Source organism: Microcebus murinus, chromosome 10 (genome assembly GCF_040939455.1).
Source record: "Microcebus murinus isolate Inina chromosome 10, M.murinus_Inina_mat1.0, whole genome shotgun sequence".
Lineage (NCBI taxonomy): Eukaryota > Metazoa > Chordata > Mammalia > Primates > Cheirogaleidae > Microcebus > Microcebus murinus.
Window position 1 is genome coordinate 23520356 of NC_134113.1, and position 19312 is coordinate 23539667.

Here is a 19312-nt window from a genome sequence, read left to right on the forward strand (position 1 = left end):
CAGTGCCTGGATCATAGTAGGTGCACAACAGATGTGTGATGAAGGAATCAAAAAGCAATCTGTTGGCCAGGCACAGTGGCTCACGTCTGTAATCCTAGCCCTCTGAGAGGCCGAGGCAGGCAGATATCTCAAGGTCAGGAGTTCAAGACCAGCCTGAGCAAGAATGAGACCCTGTCTCAACTAAAAATAGAAAGAAATTAATTGGCCAACTAAAAACATATATAGAAAAAATTATCCGGGCATGGTAGCATGTGCCTGTAGTCCCAGCTAGTTGGGAGGCTGAGGCAGAAGGATTGCTTGAGCCCAGGAGTTTGAGGTTGCTGTGAGCTAGGCTGACGCCATGGCACTCTAGCCCAGGCAACAGAGTGAGACTGTCTCAAAAAAAAAAAAAAATGATCTGTTTATAGGCCATATCAGTGTTGAAAACCTTATTTGTCCATCTGTTTAACCAATATGTCATTTCCTGCAATGTCCTGATCAATACTGATGACTCATTGCCATAGAATATTTACATATACCTACAGTTCATAGATAACATTTTAACAGGCAAAAAATGTCTACATGAAATCAATTTCCAGAGCTTTGATAGCCAAAGAAGTATCTAAATATAAATGTATCCATAATGAATTAATTTCTCCAAGCCACACAGGAAAATGAGCTTCATTATTTCAGTAGCACAGTGTTACCAAAATAGCAAGCTCAAAGGCAATTAACTTATAATTTCTAATAAAATAGGCTATTACCTTAACTGTTAATAGTGTTGTTGAAGTTTTTTTCCTTGGCTTCATCAGATGAAAATATAATAGGGCCATTTCTAAGTAGGAGTCTCTTATCAACCTATAATGATATAACATTGTACTTATTAAAAATAGCTTCACCACTCATAATCATTTGCATCATTTGCCAACAATTTCTGAGCCGATGAAAGGTAAAAACTGGCAAAACCAGCATCTGTTCCAAACTCACACCCACTTTTCATAGCATTTATTGGCACAGATACTAGCACCTTCCTCCCTACTAAAATTGGAAGCTCTTGAAGAGAGCTGAACATTTTACCTTGTCCTCTATTGGTAATACTCCATGCCATGACTGCTATGAAGCCCAATAGCAAGACTATTCTAGAATATTCTAGCACACAAGGCACTAAAGAAGTGAAGGCCAGGACTGGAGGAACCTATCCTGAAAAATAGGCCTCTCTCTCTACCCTCCTATATTAATTAAAATGGAAAGGATCACATAGAGTTATGCAATGCAAAAAGCAGTGATTTGGTATGGGCTAGGTCTATGTATTCATACCAAACCTGTTGACTGGGGGGTCAGTGTAGTTGTAACAAAGGTGGCTTACTCTTAATATTGAAGTGATTTTTGTACAGAATTAAGTTGGCCAATCCTGGTGCCAAGGACCAGAGTGAATATCCACACAAATCCCTTCTAGATACAATTCCACATCTAGGGGAGGAACTTCTGGTTTACAAATCAGTAATCCAGAGGAAGCCCCAGCAATCCTGGGACTGACAGGAGATCTAGATACAGGCCAGAAATGACTCACAGTCCAGGGCACCACTGGGATGACGGCCATCATCTACGGTTACTGTGAAGGAGGTCTTGGTTCAGGACCAAGAGCAACCAGCTTGAGAGGGACCCCATGGACTACCCCTGCCATGAACAGGCCTCCCAATCCTTCCAGCCTTGCACAGTCAAAGTACTAAAGAACACAGGGCCCAAACCAAACACATGCAGCTTCAACAATGGAAAGATATATTTTTTACTCTGAGTTTTGATCATTTCTCAAGCTTAGTTGTACAGCTTCATATAAACTCCCAGATAGTAAAATTGGAGATTTCTCTTCCATCAGTATTTGACGTTCTATTTTGCCTGGAAAAAGAAAAAGATATGTAAAGACAGTTTTTCCCTTTTCTATCATTTAGAACTTAAGAACAAGCATTTCATGCTGGAAATTCAGGAAATCTGATGTACTGTCCTTTTGTCTGTCTGTTATTTCTTGCAGGAAGGTAAGCTAGTGGGGAAAGATCTATTGCTTCCTTCTCCAGGAATCTCAGGATTGCCCTGCCTTCAGCTGGCCACAGAGTCAAGACTCCTTTGACTTTCCTGACACAACTGGTCTTACCATCTTATTTTTTTCTCCATTTCCTTACTTTGTGCTTCCACCTCCTCCTGCATCTCATTCCTTTTTCCTATATCCATTTTCCTCTTTTCCCTGTCTCCTTTACAGATATCATGGAAAACATCTGTACTCCCCTGTTTATTACAGCACTATCCACAATGGCCAAGATATGCAGTCAACCTAAGTGCCCTCTGAAGGATGAATGGATAAAGAAAATGTGGCATATGTATATGGGAATATTATTGAGCCTTAAAAAACAAGAAAATCTTGTCATTTGCAACAACATAGATGAACCTGGAGGACATTAGGACATTTACGAGGTGAAATAAGCCAGGCACAGAAAGAAAAATACTCTATGATGTTACTTAATTGTAGAACATTTAAAAAGTCAAACTCACAGAAGTAGAGACAGAGTAGCATGGTGGTTGCCAGAAAGTGGAGGGTGAGAGGATTGGGAAGTAGAGATATTGGTCAAAGAGTATAAAGTTTCACTTAGACAGGAGGAATAAGTTCTGGAGATCTATCGTACAGCATGGTGATGATAATTAATAATCATATAGTGTGCACTTGAAAATTGCTAAGAGTGTAGTTTTGTTTTTGTTTTTTTTGAGACAGTCTCACTTTGTTGCCCAGCTAGAGTGAGTGCCATGGTGTCAGCCTAGCTCACAGCAACCTCAAACTCCTGGGCTCAAGCAATCCTGCTGCCTCAGCCTCCCAAGTAGCTGGGACCACAGGCATGCACCACCATGCCGGGATAATTTTTTCTATATATATTAGTTGGCCAATTAATTTCTTTCTATTTATAATAGAGACGGTGTCTCGCAATCCGCCCACCTCGGCCTCCCAGAGTGCTAGGATTACAGGTGTGAGCCACCGTGCCCGGCCAAGAGTGTAGTTTTTAAATGCCCTCTCTACAAAAAAGTAATAACATGTGAGGTGACAAATACATTAATTAGCTTGATTTAATCATTCCACATTGTATACACATACCAAAACAACACATTATACCCCATAAATATATATAATTTTATGTCAATTAAAAATAAATTTAAAAAAATTTTTAAATTAAAAAAAAGCACAAACTTAAGGGGGGGGATGCTAAAACATCAGCCAATGCTTGAAAACTCTCCATGGTGGTGCAAATGGTCCAGCCCCCACACAGCTCCCAGCCCTTAGGGTGAGCTGCAGCCTTCAACTGTAGGCTATAGCAGAGCACCTGGGTAGCAAAAAGGGCAGAAAAGGGCAATCTTATAATCACTGTAAAAAGGATCTCAGTGTTCTTGTGGCCTGTGGAAAGGGCACAGGGCTGACCAGTGTCAAATTCACATCTGGGCATTATCATTTCATAGCTGCTGATTTTTGGAAAGTGACTTAACCAGACTACACCTCATTTTCCTAATCTGTCACCAGGGATTAGTCATGCCTACCTTGAAGAGATGTTGTAAAAATTAGCAATATGGGATATAAAACATTGACTACAGTGCCTAGTGTGTAATAGATGCTCAGTAAATGAGAGCACTCATCATTATCTTTCTCTCATGGCTAAAATGGGCACAATAATATTATATGAGGATATTATACAAATAGGTACTGTATATAAGTTATAAAAGTATGCTATAGCTATTTAATTTCAATGGTATGAATCTCTTGGTTATAGAAATGAACCAAAATGTTTAGCTAAGTAATAAAATGATGTAGAAAAAATATCTTCCAAGCATTCTTTAAGTAATATTATTTATAGCTAAGTGGCTGATGCTGACCTTTTTTGGTTAAACATGAAATTTTATATAAGAGAAGGGTCAATTATAATTATAAAAGAAATGAAGTAGTAGCACTTTTTTTCTTTCTATATATAAACTTAAAATAAGCAGCGTTCTTTCTAAAACTGAGTTTGGCAGAAATACAAATATGTTTAGTTATCACCAAGCCCATTGCAAAATCAGTAATTTTTATAGTCAGTAACCACATTTTCCAGCAGCCTATTCTCAATAGGAAAAACATTCTACTAATTTTATCATAGCTCTGACCCCAAATGCATCTTACCTTTCTGAAAAAGGATTTCAGCTTCCACCTCATGTTCCTGTATTACTGTTATCTTGCAGAGCTTCTCTGCCATGTCAAACAGATGGAGAGCAGGTAACCACTTTGAGGGGTCCTTCCTTTTATGGTTATGATGTACTTGCTTGGCCACTGTATGTCCTAAAAGAAAACCATAAAATATGCAGTGTTCATAACAAGCCTATGAGTTCCAGATTGCTCTCACAGTAATGACATCTATTAAGAATGCTGGTGGTCTGCATAGTTTTTAGCATCCAAGGCATGTTTTAAAGAGGCACAGTGAACTACAACAATAACCTTTCAAAACTGTATCTTTTTTAAAATTTCAAAATATTAATGGGGTACAGATATTTTTGATACATGGCTTAAGTTGGGGCTATAAATGTGCCCATCACCCGAACAGTGTTCATTACACCCATTAAGTGGGTTTTTGCCCTTTCCTTTCTCTCCCCTCCCCACTGCTTGATTTCCTGCGACTTTTACTTTCTTCTGTGTACTTGTGTGCCCATTGGCTAGTTCCAATTTAATTTCCAATGTTTTCTTGTTTTTAAAGTAAAGGATAGTCTCTCAAGTCTCTTTCAGTTCTAAAATTTCTCAATGCTCCGCAAAACAACTTCCATGCTCCTAAGATGAGGTTGTTAGTAAAGAAACACCTGGAAGTTTTATGTAGTTCCCAATGAAATTTGCATAAATTAATAGGCAGTAATTTTCTTCCTATTAAGTAAAAGGGGTGGCCTTGCTTAATCCCTGAGTGAGAAATCTTTCTCCACCTGTGCTATGAGCACCTACTAAACCTCTCCACCCTAACATTAAGCACCATAGCAGTTGCTTACTATGCATTTTTCTTGTCATCCCAATTACATAGCAAACCCATAAGGACGGGGCCACATGCTATGCTCCTTATATGGTCCCAGCATCACTTAACATAATGAAGGACTATTGTATGGAAGAGGCATTAGACTTTACCTGTGTGGCCTTAAAGACAGATATTTATTTAATAAATATTTTCCGAGTGCTTAAATATTGGATAAAAATGAGAAAAGAGAATAATAAGAGCTAAGATTTGTTGAATGCTTCCTACGTGCCAGACACCAGCTCAAGTATTTAACATGCATTATTCACATGATCCACATTCACAACTGAGTACAGTCCACGATTATGCCTATTTGACAGGGGACACAGCAATGGCTCAGTGAGCTTTAAGTAACTTGCCCAAGGTCACATGGCTAGTAAATAGCAAGCATATAACTTGAACCTAGGCAGTCTGGCTCCAGGGCCTATACCCTATGCAACAATACTGCACCAACGTTTAAGAGGCAGATCACAGAGCTTAGTGTTTAATGGAGAATATGAACAGCCAGACAGGCAATCAAAACACTATGTGGCTGATCGTGTAGCAAGGAAAGCACAAGGTACTGTGATAGCAGATTAAAGGAGCCCGGCCCAGATCCGGGAAAGGTCAGGGAAACCTTCACAGAGAACATGGCTGTTTAGGCTGACAGTTGACAACTACCTTCTCTTTGGGAATTATAAAGAAGAAAAACATTGGCCTAAAGAGTAGAAGGTAACAAGGGGAAATACTACATTGATAGGATAGTTGAACACACATGATAAAGATATAAATAGAAAGGGGGTGTAGGATTGCTAAATACACACGCTGGGTTCTAGCAGAAGTGCGAGATCTAGTCACAGGTGCTGCCACATCATCTGAGGCTCGGAACAAGTTCCTACACACCTCTGGGCCTTGAGTGTCTTCCTCTGAAAAATCAAGGCAACAGAACTAGATAATAGCAAAGTCTCTTTGGGCTCTGAAATTTTCCAATTCCACGATGCTATACCCTATAAAGGATTTTTTAAAGACCTAGAACTTTTTGCAAATTTTCAGGTTGGGAATGTGTTATAGGAAAGGCAAGATAGGGGAGAACATCTCAGTCTCTCTCTCTCTCTCTCTCTCTCTCTCTCTCTCTCTCTCTCTCTCTCTCTCTCTCTCTCTCTCTCTCTCTCTCTCTCTTTCGTATCCGGGGAAAAGTTACTGAGCCCTTTCTCTGGACTAGGCAGGATGGTGGCACACTGCCAAGAATATGGAGATGAAGACACCAAGTCCTTGCTTCCAGGAGCCTCCCAAAACAGTGAGGAGGCCAGGCTTGGAACAGTAAGATTAGCTCACACCTACAAAGCTCTCCCCACAAGCAGGGCACCCTTTGAAACCCATTACATATCCTGTTCTCTTAAGCCCCCAAGAAGCCATTGGTATTGGTAGTTATCCAATTTCATGGGGGAGGAAACAGAAACACAGGGTAGTTAAATGACTTGTTCAAGTGTACTGAGGTACAGAATATTAAGGCCTGCTTGGGGTCATATAAATTTATAAGGCTTGAGGTATGCACCCATTTCCTGGAGAAGTTGGCCACTTCTTGAGGAAATGGGAATTGACAGCTCTGAACTATGTGCCTGGGGATGTTTATCCTGACTTACTGGACTGCCTAGGATTGTTTATCCTGGGCTGTCCAGGAATGTTTACCCTAGGCTCATGCCCGGAACTGATATGTGAGACCAGTCACTACAGGCCCCAGTTCCTAGTCAGATCCGGGACCTCAGTGACCAGAGCATATGCCTTTTTGGCGCCAAAGCCTTCTTCCTTTGTTCAAACTACTATATAAACAGTACTACTACTTCTTTGCTGCTGCTTCTCTAACATCTCCATGCTGCTGCCTACCTGCTTGATATACCAGCGTGTTGCCTTCACCGCTGCCTGAGAGACTGCCCGTGAGAATTAGCCCCTGTGTTGAGATGACCGGTGAAGATAAGCCTCCAGTGCTGATAATGGGATCCTAGTGGTATGATTACTCTTTTGTGTTCTTCCCCTGTGGTACTTTTCTCTTACTTTCTCTCTTTTTCTCTTCTCCCTTAATAAATGTAAGTAAAACTGGTGTGGCTTGTGGTGGTGTGTCCTGCAGATTGAGCTTAAATTAGAAAAAAGTCTGTGCACAGCGATTGATAAAATTAATTATCAATACATCAAGGGAATTGAAAAGAATACTTTCTCCAGAGTCCACACTTTCCACCCCAACAGTTACCAATTGTGATTAGGTCCCAGGCAAGAAGAGGATGAAAACATATGCTCATATCATTTGTCCAATACACTCTCATATGTCAATATATCTCCCATTTTTATATATTTCACTTGTTTCAAATTATACTGCAGCTGTTAATTAATATAAGACAAAAATATCAAATATCTTCATGTGGTTATGGCACATGCATGTATATATAAATATATATCAGCAGTATTATATATTATTAGTGCTATTATAATATATACTACATATATTATGATATATACTATATGTACTATATATATACTATGTAATAAGGTAGTAATATATAATAATAGTACTTGAATTATCTTCTAGATTTTTGTTAAAATTAGAATTGTTCAGAAATTATTGATTATTTACTCTCTCTCCCTAACTAAATAGTAGGCCCTTTGAGGGCAGAAGTGATGTCTGGCTCCCTATCATAACCTCACTTCCTGTTATTCTTGTACATAAGTAGTCCTCAATAAATGTTTATTGATTGAATAAATGTCAAAAATTTAAGTGACTTTCATTCACTCCTATTACACAATTAGGAATCCACTTTTTCATCTAATAAGGAAGCCCAAGGTTCAGTCATTAATGGAAAAAATGTTAAACAGTTACGATGTTTATTTTGGTTTTATAAAAATAATCTCAAAATGCTTTTTTCTATCAGAGACTTTCACAAAGAAAAAATGTAAATGGCTCTATTCTTGTGATTAAATCTATACTATAAAGAAAAACTGTCGAGAATGCATCAAGTCACAGATGATTTTGTGCTTTATAATATTGAAGTGCTTCTTTTTCCAGTAAATATCAACTCTGTGAAAAAGACGCCGTGAAACTGACGTTGTTTTGACAGGAAACCTGCTTTTGGTTTTGTTTTTTTAAGTTTGTATTTAATATAATATACCAAAAAGCAAGCTGTTCAGCTTCAAGCGGGTCTAAAACACAGCAACAGTATTGTCATTGAGTGGTGACACATCTTCAAGATTAGTAAGTCAGAAAAGCAGAGAATACATTTGGTTTAGCACAATCTGTATGATTTAACACAATCTGTATTTTCAGTTCCTGTAGAAATCAAATGTCCTGATAATATAAGAAATTATGGACTAAAATTACAGGAAAAATAGCTCCCGTTGAGATTAGCAAGCTGGAAGGAATTCGAGAAGCCAACTAAGCCAGCCTAACTCATTAAATAAGGAAATTTACCAATATAGAGGGGAAGTAATTTACATAAAGTAATGAAATTCATATTTGATGATGCTCATAATCATATAATAACAATGATCAGTAATAATGAGAGGGAGGAGCAGAAGGCAGATAAGAGAAGAACCTGGATGGGTGACAACTTGAGTGTGTCCTTATTGCCTCCCCTTCCTCAATCCAATCCAACCATCAGCCTCTCCTGAACTGAGCTCACCTTCTGTGCAGATCCTAGAAGATGATGGTAAGAATAAAAACAGCTGGTACAGGATTTTCTGTACTCTGGACTGGACAAGAGCCTGGAACCAGAGTCAGGAAGCCTTGGGTCAAAGATGAGAGACAGTATCCTAGAGAGAGCTCAAAACAATGTCCATGAGCTCAGAAGAAAGACAGCTCTGGCTGCCTGGCTCTTTGGTTTCTGAGGAGGTGTGAGGGGCCTGAAAATGGGCTGAGGGCTCTCTACTCCTGAAGCTGAACAAGGCTGGCCTTTGCTGCTTCTCCTGGTGCCTCAACAGGGAACTGAATTCTTGAAGGCTTGTACAACACCAACACACAGAGGGAAAATTGGTTACTCTTCACCACCACTATAGCATTGCCACTGCTGAAATTAATCCAACAGCTGGACCTAAAGCACAATAAGTACACAAAGTAAAATAGCCCAGCAAAGAAGATCCAGCAGCCAGCAAGAGGAAGAACAAATGTAACCCCCAGAAAAGGTGACAGTAGTAAAATAAAACTGATTGAGGGTCAAATGACAACTTGAATTAAAAAAATAAGAGCATATATAGAAATATAAAGTTTTCAGATAATTTTGGGAAGATGATCAGGCTGCAATTTGAATTAATGATCAGAAAGATCAAACAGAAGTAGTTCAAATCAGAGGTGATAAGAATAAATGGAAATTATCAGGGAAAACATAATAGACTTGGAAGGCAGACCAACACTTGACATACAAGTAATAGTATTCAACACTTAACAGTGCTTACCATGGTCCAGGCACTAGTATAGCCATTTAACTCATTTAATCTTCTCAACAATCCTATGAGGTAAGTGGCATTATTATCCCCTTAATGTTTGTGTCCCTTCAAAATTCATATGTTAAAACCTAACATCCACATTGATGGTATTAAGAGGTGGGGACTTTGGAAGTTGCTTAGGTTATGAGTGCTCTGCCCTCCCGAATGGAATTGGTGAACATCCTTATAAAAGAGGCTTGGGAATGCCTGTTTGCCCCCTTTGCCATGTGAGGACACATAGAAGATACCATCTATGAAGCACAGCAAGCTCGAAGCAGACACTAAATCTACTGGTACCTTGTTTGTGAGCTTCTCGGCCTCCAGAACTGTGAACAATAAATTTCTATTGTTTATAAATTACCCAGTCTAGGGTATTTTGTTATATCGGCCCAAACAGACTCATACATCCTCATTTTTAAGATGAGGAAACTAAGGCACAAAGTAGTTAAGTCACACGCTCAAGATTTGAAACTAGGTGGGCTGGCTCTAGCTGTACTAGTTAGTAGCTGAAGAAGAAAGAACAGAGAGTGACTAGGCAATCATTAAGCAAAAAGAATTTTTCTCAGAGCTAGAAAAAGATTTGTCTGCAGATTGAAAAGACTCCTTAGGTTCTAGGCAAGGAAAGAAAAGTGTTATACCCAGACATATGCTAGTAAAATTGCTGAACTACAGGGACAAAAGAAGAAATCTTGCAAGTTTTCAGATAGAACAAATTTCTTATAAAAAGAAAAGAAAAATTAAACTGACACTATAGTTCTCATTTGCAACATTCAAAGCTAGAAATGATGGAATAACCTCTATCAAATCCTGAGAGAAAAGGCCATACCCCAAGACTCTGACACTGAGTTGAGACAGCACAGCATTTGCCTATCAAAGCGCAAAAAAAGTATTTGCGGAGAACACGGAATCTGAGAGAAGATCGTCTGAGGGAAACACTCAAAAAGGAAAATAAAAAAATTTAATCAACAACCTGTAAAGCAGAACAGAGACTGAAAGACTGAAGACTTTGAAGATGGATGAAAAGGAGGAGGCAGGGGCAGCAGCAGCACTTGCCCAGTGGTGGAATGACTAGGACCTGGTGTTATAAATTATAAATGGAGTTTCTTTAAAAAGGAAAAAAATGGTTCAAAGGAAAAACCTAAAGATATTTTGCATCAAAAAGTACTAAATGATCTCAGTAAAATCTAGGAGCTGGAGAGTGTAGTAGAGGAGGAGGAAAAACCTGGAGATCTCTATACAGTGAGATTAAAGTAAAAAACAAAATTCATCTAAATAAATGTCTCTTCTGATTGGGGCAGCCTGTAAGGGAAGCAGGTAAGAACCTCTTGGTGAGAGCAGATGGTTGGATCTGGGTATGAGAGGAGGGGCCACATTTCTGAGTCTGAGGACCGGGGAAGGAAAGGTACAATAAATGTCCAAAATATTAATAGGAAAAAGATGATAAAAACAACTTGATCAAACTGACAAAGATAAAGAAACTAAAGTAAAATAAGTAGTAAAGACAAAGTAAAATGTAAGAAGTAATAACAGCAATGGTACTACCATTTATTGCATGGCCCCTATGTGCCAAGCATGGTGAAATACGACATATACTTTATCTCATTTAATTATTCCAAATATACAGGGTGAATAGCCCCATCCCCTTTGATGATAAGGCATTAGACTCTAAGATCTTAAATAACTCCCAAGATCGGACAACTAAGAAGTAGTAATGCCAAGATTCAAGACTAGGCCCTTCAGAACCTCAGCCTCCATCTAAGCATTTTGTTTTGCAGTCTCCACCCAGCTTTCCTGTTTCTGCTACCTGTGTATTAGTCTTATTTCCATAGCACTGTCCACTAGTTTATTTTTCTTCAAATATTTGAAAGGGATCTAACGTTTACTAAGCGCATATTATATGCACCAGTGGTCCTAGGTGCTAAGTGCTTTATTTTCATTAGATTTGTACTTTGACTAAAGAATATTCTTTGTGTGTTCACCGTGGAAGAGTTAAAGGAAAGAGATAAACAAAAAGAAGAAAATAAACATAAACATCATCCATAGTCAACTAGCCAAGGAGAGTCTCTGTGAGTTTGGTATAAATCCTTCTTGTCTTTATTATCCAGTGGTATCATGATGCATAGTATGAGTATTTTATAATTTTTTGTTTTATACATTTTCCAATGTAGTGTGAACATCTTCCCATTGTATAAAAATTATTTTGCAACATCATTATCAGTGATTGCATAGTAGTCTACTGGATGAATGAAGTCTGAAAGCACCATGATTGATTGATTTTAAACACTGTGCTGGGTGCCTGGGATATGAGGTGGACAAAACAAAATTGATGCCTTAAAAGGTTTATATTCTAAAGCAGTTTTCAAAAAGTATACTGTCCTTAACAACCAATGTGATGAGTTACAATAAGAATACAATTAGAGCTGGGCGAGGTGGCTCACGCCTGTAATCCTAGCTCTCTGGGAGGCTGAGGCAGGCGGATTGTTGCAGGTCAGGAGTTCGAGACCAGCCTGAGCAAGAGTGAGACCCTGTCTCTACTATAAATAGAAAGAAATTAATTGGCCAACTCATATATATAGAAAAAATTAGCTGGGCATGGTGGTGCATGCCTGTAGTCCCAGCTACTTGGGAGGCTGAGGCAGGAGGATTGCTTGAGCCCAGGAGTTTGAGGCTGCTGTGAGCTAGGCTGACACCACAGCACTCACTCTAGCCTGGGCAATAAAGTGAGACTCTGTCTCAAAAAAAAAAAAAAAAAAAACGAATACAATTAGAAGGGGGCAGGGTACCTCACCCAGCCTTGGCAGTCTGGAAAAGCTTCTCAGCAGATATGATGTTTAACTGAGATCCGAAGGATGAGCAGAGTTAGAGGAAGTGTATTTGTATGGAGGCTGGGAGAGGTAAAAGAAGGATGTGGGAGGAATGGGGTTTCTGAGGTGGGTTGCTCCAAACTGAGAAAGTAACATGTTCAAAGTTCCTACAGGGATTCGGGGTGACTGGAGGGCTGGGTGGGAAGGGGGACAGATAGGCCTGGACCATATATCGTAGGAAGCCTTTTAAGCAAAATTAACTGGAGAGCATTTATTTCAGGGACAGACTAGGGAAATAGAGTACACAAAGGCCATGAAGATAGGAAACCAGAGAGAGAGGGAGAAGGAAAACCAAGAGACTGCAGTGCCTGAGAATCCGAAAGTTAAAAAGAGAAGAGTCTCAGGAAATTGTGACTGATTTGCAACAGCAAATGCTGCTGATGGTCAGAAAATTATATGGTGCAATTATAAATTAATTCTGTGGTGACCTCCTCAAGAGTGGTTTCTATGGTCCAAATCCAGGCTGAAGTGAGATAAGAAGGAAAGAGAAGAGGAGAAAGAAGGTGGGGCAGAACCCCCACCCCCACCCCTAGGAGTCCTGCTGGAACTGGAATAGGGTGTTGTTCGGGTGAGAGAGGGTTAGGGTGGGTTTACTTTCTTTGGTGCATATTTGGAAATATTTACAAACTGAGGAAACAAAGGAAAAGGACATATTGAGTAAGGAGGGAAGAATATATGTGAGAGAGGAGGAAAAGTGCTGAGTGAGTTCCCTGAGAAGGGTGGAAGGAACGGAGCTAGAGCCGCAGAGAAAGGCAGGAAAGGCTGGAGGCTTTAGCAAGGGGAAGGCTGCTCTCCTGAGACAGGAGTGAGGTCAGCTGTTTTTTGTTCATGGACAATAAGTACATTAAGCATTTTTAAAGATATAAGTGCTTAATAAGTATCAATTATAACCTAAAACACATAATGCATTTTTACAAATTCCTCTCTAAAACCTTCCTTGCCAGTTTGTCATAAATTTAAAGAAGCTAGATAGCAATTTAGTAAACAAAGAAAGAGTTTTACTTAAGAAATGTACTTGCATTTTGTGTTTATAGGATTTTTTCTTGTAAAGTTGCTGAATTATAGAGCAATTTTAAAGTAGATTATGTGGGTATAATTTCAATCTAAGTGATTATCTGGATAAAGTGCAATAACAGTTCAGAGCAAGTAATGGTTACACATGTTATAATTACTATAATCAACTTCATGCTTTACACATACATAAAGACCATCCATACATCACACAGAGTTTGGCACATAGTAAGTGATCACTTCTTATTGATCTGTTAAATAAATAAATGGAGCCTGAGTATTCATAAATATTGCACCTTTTCAATGCCCTCATAAGTGAACCTGCCTAAAAAAAAACTTAAAAGTTTTCATCAGTGCAATATATGCTTAAATGTTCTTACCAATTCTCATTTTTATTTTGGCCAATAGCAGGACATGAGGAAGATAGATATTTTTCAAAGGTTGTAATGGATTTGCATATTCAGTATGTGATAAAGGAAATTCAATTGTTTCTCCCAAATTTAGCATCTATAAAAGAAACATTGCAATGAGCAATTGGTTAACGTGGTTTGGAGCAAGAAAAAAGACAAAAGGTACGTTTTTAAGTCTTGTGGACACAAAAGCATTCTTACCTGTTCAATCACAATGTTGTGAGCTTGAGTCAACAAACTGGGTTTTTCTGTTTTTAAAAAGTGAGGGTCCTTGAATTTCTCAGCTTTGGTTAAGTCATCCAGCAAAACTAGACTTCTTGCCAGGGTTAACCAAGATCGAGGAGAAATCAATTCATTTCCTTCAAGCAAATGTATTATATCCTATTAAAACAAAAGTATTCCTTTTTATAGTTCCGTTTCCAATTCACTGAAACAAGAGCTGGCCATGTTGGTTGTTATGCATTCAGTATCTAATGGAATTTAAATCTTTTTTCTCCTTTTTTTCTAACTGGAATGCCTCCCTAAATACAAATGTGAACAAGGTTTCCTTCCTACCTCAAGGTTTGTTATGATGTCTGCCTTTAAATGCTTTTCTTGTAGGCCAAGGACTACAGCTTGCATCAAGAATTCAGCCTGTAGCTCCGTGTCATCTGCACTTTTTGCCTCCATACATACTTCACGGATGAGGCTCACACAATCTGTCATATCGTTCTCTAAAATAAACAAATGTGGTTGTTTAAAATGCATCAACAAAGTGATAAGGTATATATGTGTAATATCCCCAATGTTCATCACAAAAATATTGTATAATATCAAGAATGTAAGGATAGAGTCTATTAACAAATAGACTCTACACAAAACATGGCAAAGAAATTTGTTGTACTTTGGGGGAAAGTATTAATACTTTAGGATATTCCAGTGCTATAAAACTAATAACAAAATTACATGAAATAATTTAATTTGGGAGATGGATAGAGATGGGTGAATAGAAAGGTATGCAAATAGGTGATTATGAGTCACTGTAAGAACATTTGTTATGTGTCAAGTTGTGATCTAAGGACTCTACGAATTTAACCCAGACAATAATCCTGTGAAGTAAGTACAATTACCTCCGTTTTACAGAGCAGGAAACTGAGACAGAGGGGGACTAAGAGACTTGGCCAAGAAAGACTTGGCCAGTAAGTGGCGGATGCAGCATTCGCACTCAAGCGGGTAGGCTCCAGAATCTGTGCTCTTCACCCCTACTTTTAGCCACTGTCCCAGAAGACAAGAAGACCTGGCATTAGTACTTTTAAATCTTCTTGACTGTTCTGCATATGCTGGTAACATAATATGCCACTTTCAATGGTACAAAGGACTATTAAAAATGCTTATTTTTATTTAATAACTTGAATTTTTAATTTTAGAAACAGATCAAGCTAGAAAGTGATAAAATGTTAACATTATAAGATATATCCCAATAAAACCCCCTTTATCTATGTAAAATTAATTTTTATGAGCACATTGACTAAAAAAATAGAATATTTGTACCTTTCACGATTCCAATGCCATGAATCTGTGCAACAAACGCAGTCACCAATGCTAAGCGGCACTTCAACCACAGATGAATGTTGAAATATTCTCGGGCGTTTAGGGAAATAGGGTCTAAAAACTCATTATCATCTTTATTTTCAGTGTTCTAAACAATATTAAAATGATGGTTATCTTTTCCATTTAGTAATGTCAAAGTTCTAGGCTAAGACTAATATAAGTTAAGAAAAGCATCTGGTATCATTTCACAGTATTAAAATTTTAAATTTAGAAATTATTCTTGCACATTCTATAAAACATAAAAAAAAAACAAATAAATAAAATCATCCAAAATCCCACAATCTTCTCTTAACATTTTGGCATACTGTTTTCAGCTTTTCTTTTCTTTCTATACCCATTGTTGAAAAATAGTTTATTAGTCTAAATTTTTCATTGCTAATTATATTATCAGCTGTCTCTATATCATCAAAAGTTTCTATAAACATCATTTTAAGGGCTAAAAGTAATGAATAATATTCACTAATATTTATTTAGTGCTTACCATGCATCAGACACTGTGCTACGTCCTTTATATACATTATCTTATTCAATCATCCTAACAACCAAGGGGAGTCCTTATTATTTCCATTTTACTAAGACCTAGAAAGTTTAACTATCTTGCTACACTCCAAGGTAATTTGGCAGAAGCAGGATTCAACCTTCTGTCTTTCGGAATTTAGAGTCCAGGGTCTTTATCCACAGTGTGGCATTGCTGTGTGCTGCTCACATTCCGAACATGTACATTAATTGATTTACCATCCTCGTTATTGCACTTTACGAAGGGGTAGTGATTGTCCAAAGCTACTGAGAGGGAGGTGCCAAAAGAGCCTTTTCCAGGGAGGAGTCAACTGTAGATACTTGGGAACTTTAAAATCATTTAGAACAACCCCTGCTTGTTCTAGGAATTTCCTTTTGTGCATCTCTGACAGCTCATCATGACCAACCAGTTGGCACCACCTGCTATCCAGGAGCACCTAACAGGACTTGAAGGGGCTAGAGTGTGAACAGACAGGTGGGAAGTTCAGGAAGAGATGGTTGAGCTGTTCCTGGAAACAAAAGTAAGCAGTGCGCAGAGGCCCACAGGCAGGATGGTGATTAGAATGGGCACATCAAGAACTCAAGGAGTCTAGTATTTAGATTAGCAATAGAGAAAAAAATGCCCATCAATATAACTTAATCTTTCAATGCTTACATTTCTTGTTACTAATAAAAAGTCAAGTCACAATCAAAATCAGGGTTTCTCAACCTCGGCACTACTGACTGATATTTTGGGCCAGATAATTGTTGTGGGGGGCTGTCCTATATATTATAGGATGTTTAGCAACATCCCTGGCCTCTACCTAGAAGAATCCAGTAGCGCTCCCTCTAGTTGTGATAATGAAAATATCTCCTGAGACTGCCAAATAGCCCCTAGGAGGCAAAATCAGCCCTGGTTGACAACCAATTGCTCTAAAGTCAGTTTTTAGAATTAGAGTGCTTTTTAACACTTTTATTGCTTTTAATATAAAAATGAATGAATCTCTATTTAGGACAATTAGTTTTACTAATTTGTAATGATGCTAGATATTAACAATTTTATTAGCAATGCATGAAATAATGAGCAAGGGTTCTATGTAATGAATTTTTATTTTAATCCCAAACAACCGTGTGTTGTTAAATTACCTGATCTTATCAAAGTCCAATCAAAGAACCCATGACACCAGTTGTCAATAGATCTGGGAGCTTAAATGGAAGAATCTAACTAAAGCAGGAAACAGCACAGGTGTCTTACTGGATATGCTGAGGCAATAAATTCAAAAGTGGAGTGAAGAACAAGTCTTGTGAAACAACTTTATTTGCCATGTAGATCACAGCTACTACTATACAGCTACACAGAGACTACTATACTGACACATCCGGCTAGGACTTTAGTGATTATTACATCCAATTCCATCAGTTCACAAATAAGATTATAAAATTTTTAAAAGAAAATTTAAGGGACCTGTCCAAGTTTTGCCAGTTAATAAATAGGACTTAAAAACAGATCTTTTCACTCTGAATTCAATGTTTTTTCTACTTGACCCCTTTGCTTCATACAAATAATTAATCAAACAATGTCCTAGTATGCCAATAGTTATTACACAACAAGTATTGTAAAGATAAATGTTAAATTCATACATACAGATGTTACTGGAGAGATGGGAGTCTCTGCGTCATCCTGTACTACCTTCTTTTTAAAAAGTTTTGAATCCTGGAGAAGTTGAAGTGTGGAAACTATTATTGCCACACTGAAATAGAGAGTAGATTTTAAATGTTATTAGTATTATACTTGTGGCATTTGTATGTTATTTCCTAAATCTCTTTCTCCAAAAAACTTTTCCATACCCCCAACCACCTCCAAACCAATTAGGTACCCTTTGTGCAGGCCCCAGTAGCACCCTGGTCTTAACTATCCACTTGTACTTATCACACTATTTATCTGTCTGTATATTACTTTATAGCTAATTTGTCTTATTTCCTACTGAAACCCAGAACCTAGGCTGGGCGAGGTGGCTCACACTTGTAATCCTAGCACTCTGGGAGGCTGAGCTCAGGAGTTAGAGACCAGCCTGAGCAAGAGCAAGACCCCATCTCTACTAAAAATAGAAAAAATTAGCCAGGCGTGGTGACTCATGCCTATAGTCCCAGCTACCTGGGAGGCTGAGACAGGAGGATTACTTGAGCCCAGGAGTTTGAGGTTGCAGTGAGCTAGGATGACACCACTGCACTCTAGCTGGGGCAACAGAGTGAGATTCAGTCTCAAAAACAAGAGAAAGAAAGAGAGAAAGAAAGAGAGAGAGAGAGAGAGAGAGAGAGAGAGAGAGAGAGAGAGAGAGAGAAGGAAGGAAGGAAGGAAGGAAGGAAGGAAGGAAGGAAGGAAGGAAGGAAGGAAGGAAGGAAGGAAGGAAGGAAGGAAGGAAGGAAGGAAGGAAGGAAGGAAGGAAGGAAGGAAGGAAGGAAGAAAGAAAGAAAGAAAGAAAGAAAGAAAGAAAGAAAGAAAGAAAGAAAGAAAGAAAGAAAGAAATCCAGCATCTAGCATAGTGACCAAACTGTTGCTCTTAGGCACCCAGTTTTTGGTAGTTTGCTACGGCAGCCCTAGGAGACAAGTAACAACAGGTTAAAAGCAGACCCTTGCTTTCACCACCTCCACCCAAACCTGCTCCTCGTCCATGTCCTCCATCCCAGACACAGAACTCAGTGGTAACCATTGTTTCCTCTCTCTGACTCACATTGCGTGTTCAATCCATCAGTTTCACTTTCAAAATATGGCTCCTGACCCCTTCCACTGCACCTTAATCTAAGCCACCACCACCTCCAGGCTGGACAACAGCAGTAGCTGCCTACCCAGTCTCCTGCCATGGCTCTTGCCCCTGCAGTCCTGGTCTCCACACAGCAGCGACAGTGACCTTTTCAAGATGTAACTGAGATTTACAGGTTTCAGAGGCCTCCCACGTCCCTGGACGATGGTCAGTGAACCACCTGCTCTGGGTCAGTTACTGAGGTTTCTGGCCTAGTATATGATCAGCTTCATCAGTGTCCATGGATGCTTGAAGGTCTCATCTATTTTTGCAGGCTCCCAGAGTGTCTATATATGCTCAACGTTTAAATTCTGTTTTTAAACCACCCCCCTTTTTTTTGGTCAACGTGTTATATTAAAATTAAAAACTGAAAGTATTATGCTAACATTAGTCATAGACATTTTCTCTTTTTTTCCCCAACAATCCTTTTTAAAAAAAATGATGATAGCTGGTATTTACTGAGTATTTACCACCTGACATATGCTACATTAAGTGCTCTCTGTGGATTAATTCATTTATTCCCCAACATAAATCTGCAAGGTAGATACAAGTTGAGCATCCCCTATCCAAAAGTCAAAAATGTTCCAGTATCTGAAACTTTCTGGGCACCTACATGACTTTCAAAAGAAATGCTCATTGGAGTGTTTTGGGTTTTGAAT

At 38.6% G+C, this 19312-nt stretch overlaps 1 protein-coding gene across 3 annotated transcripts in view; it reads right to left on the bottom strand.

Annotated features, from left to right (window-relative positions):
- CFAP54 (cilia and flagella associated protein 54) overlaps window positions 1-19312 on the bottom strand; it is a 303509-nt gene that overhangs the window by 89166 nt on the left and 195031 nt on the right. For all 3 annotated transcript variants that reach the window (XM_020287907.2, XM_076007090.1, XM_012775331.3), the window contains 8 exons: window positions 17498-17603; window positions 15298-15445; window positions 14323-14480; window positions 13969-14148; window positions 13738-13864; window positions 4169-4324; window positions 1770-1875; window positions 744-837 (listed from right to left, as the gene is read on the bottom strand). In XM_020287907.2, coding sequence (XP_020143496.2) covers window positions 744-837; window positions 1770-1875; window positions 4169-4324; window positions 13738-13864; window positions 13969-14148; window positions 14323-14480; window positions 15298-15445; window positions 17498-17603 — 1075 coding nt within the window. The remainder of the gene's footprint in view (window positions 1-743; window positions 838-1769; window positions 1876-4168; window positions 4325-13737; window positions 13865-13968; window positions 14149-14322; window positions 14481-15297; window positions 15446-17497; window positions 17604-19312) is intronic.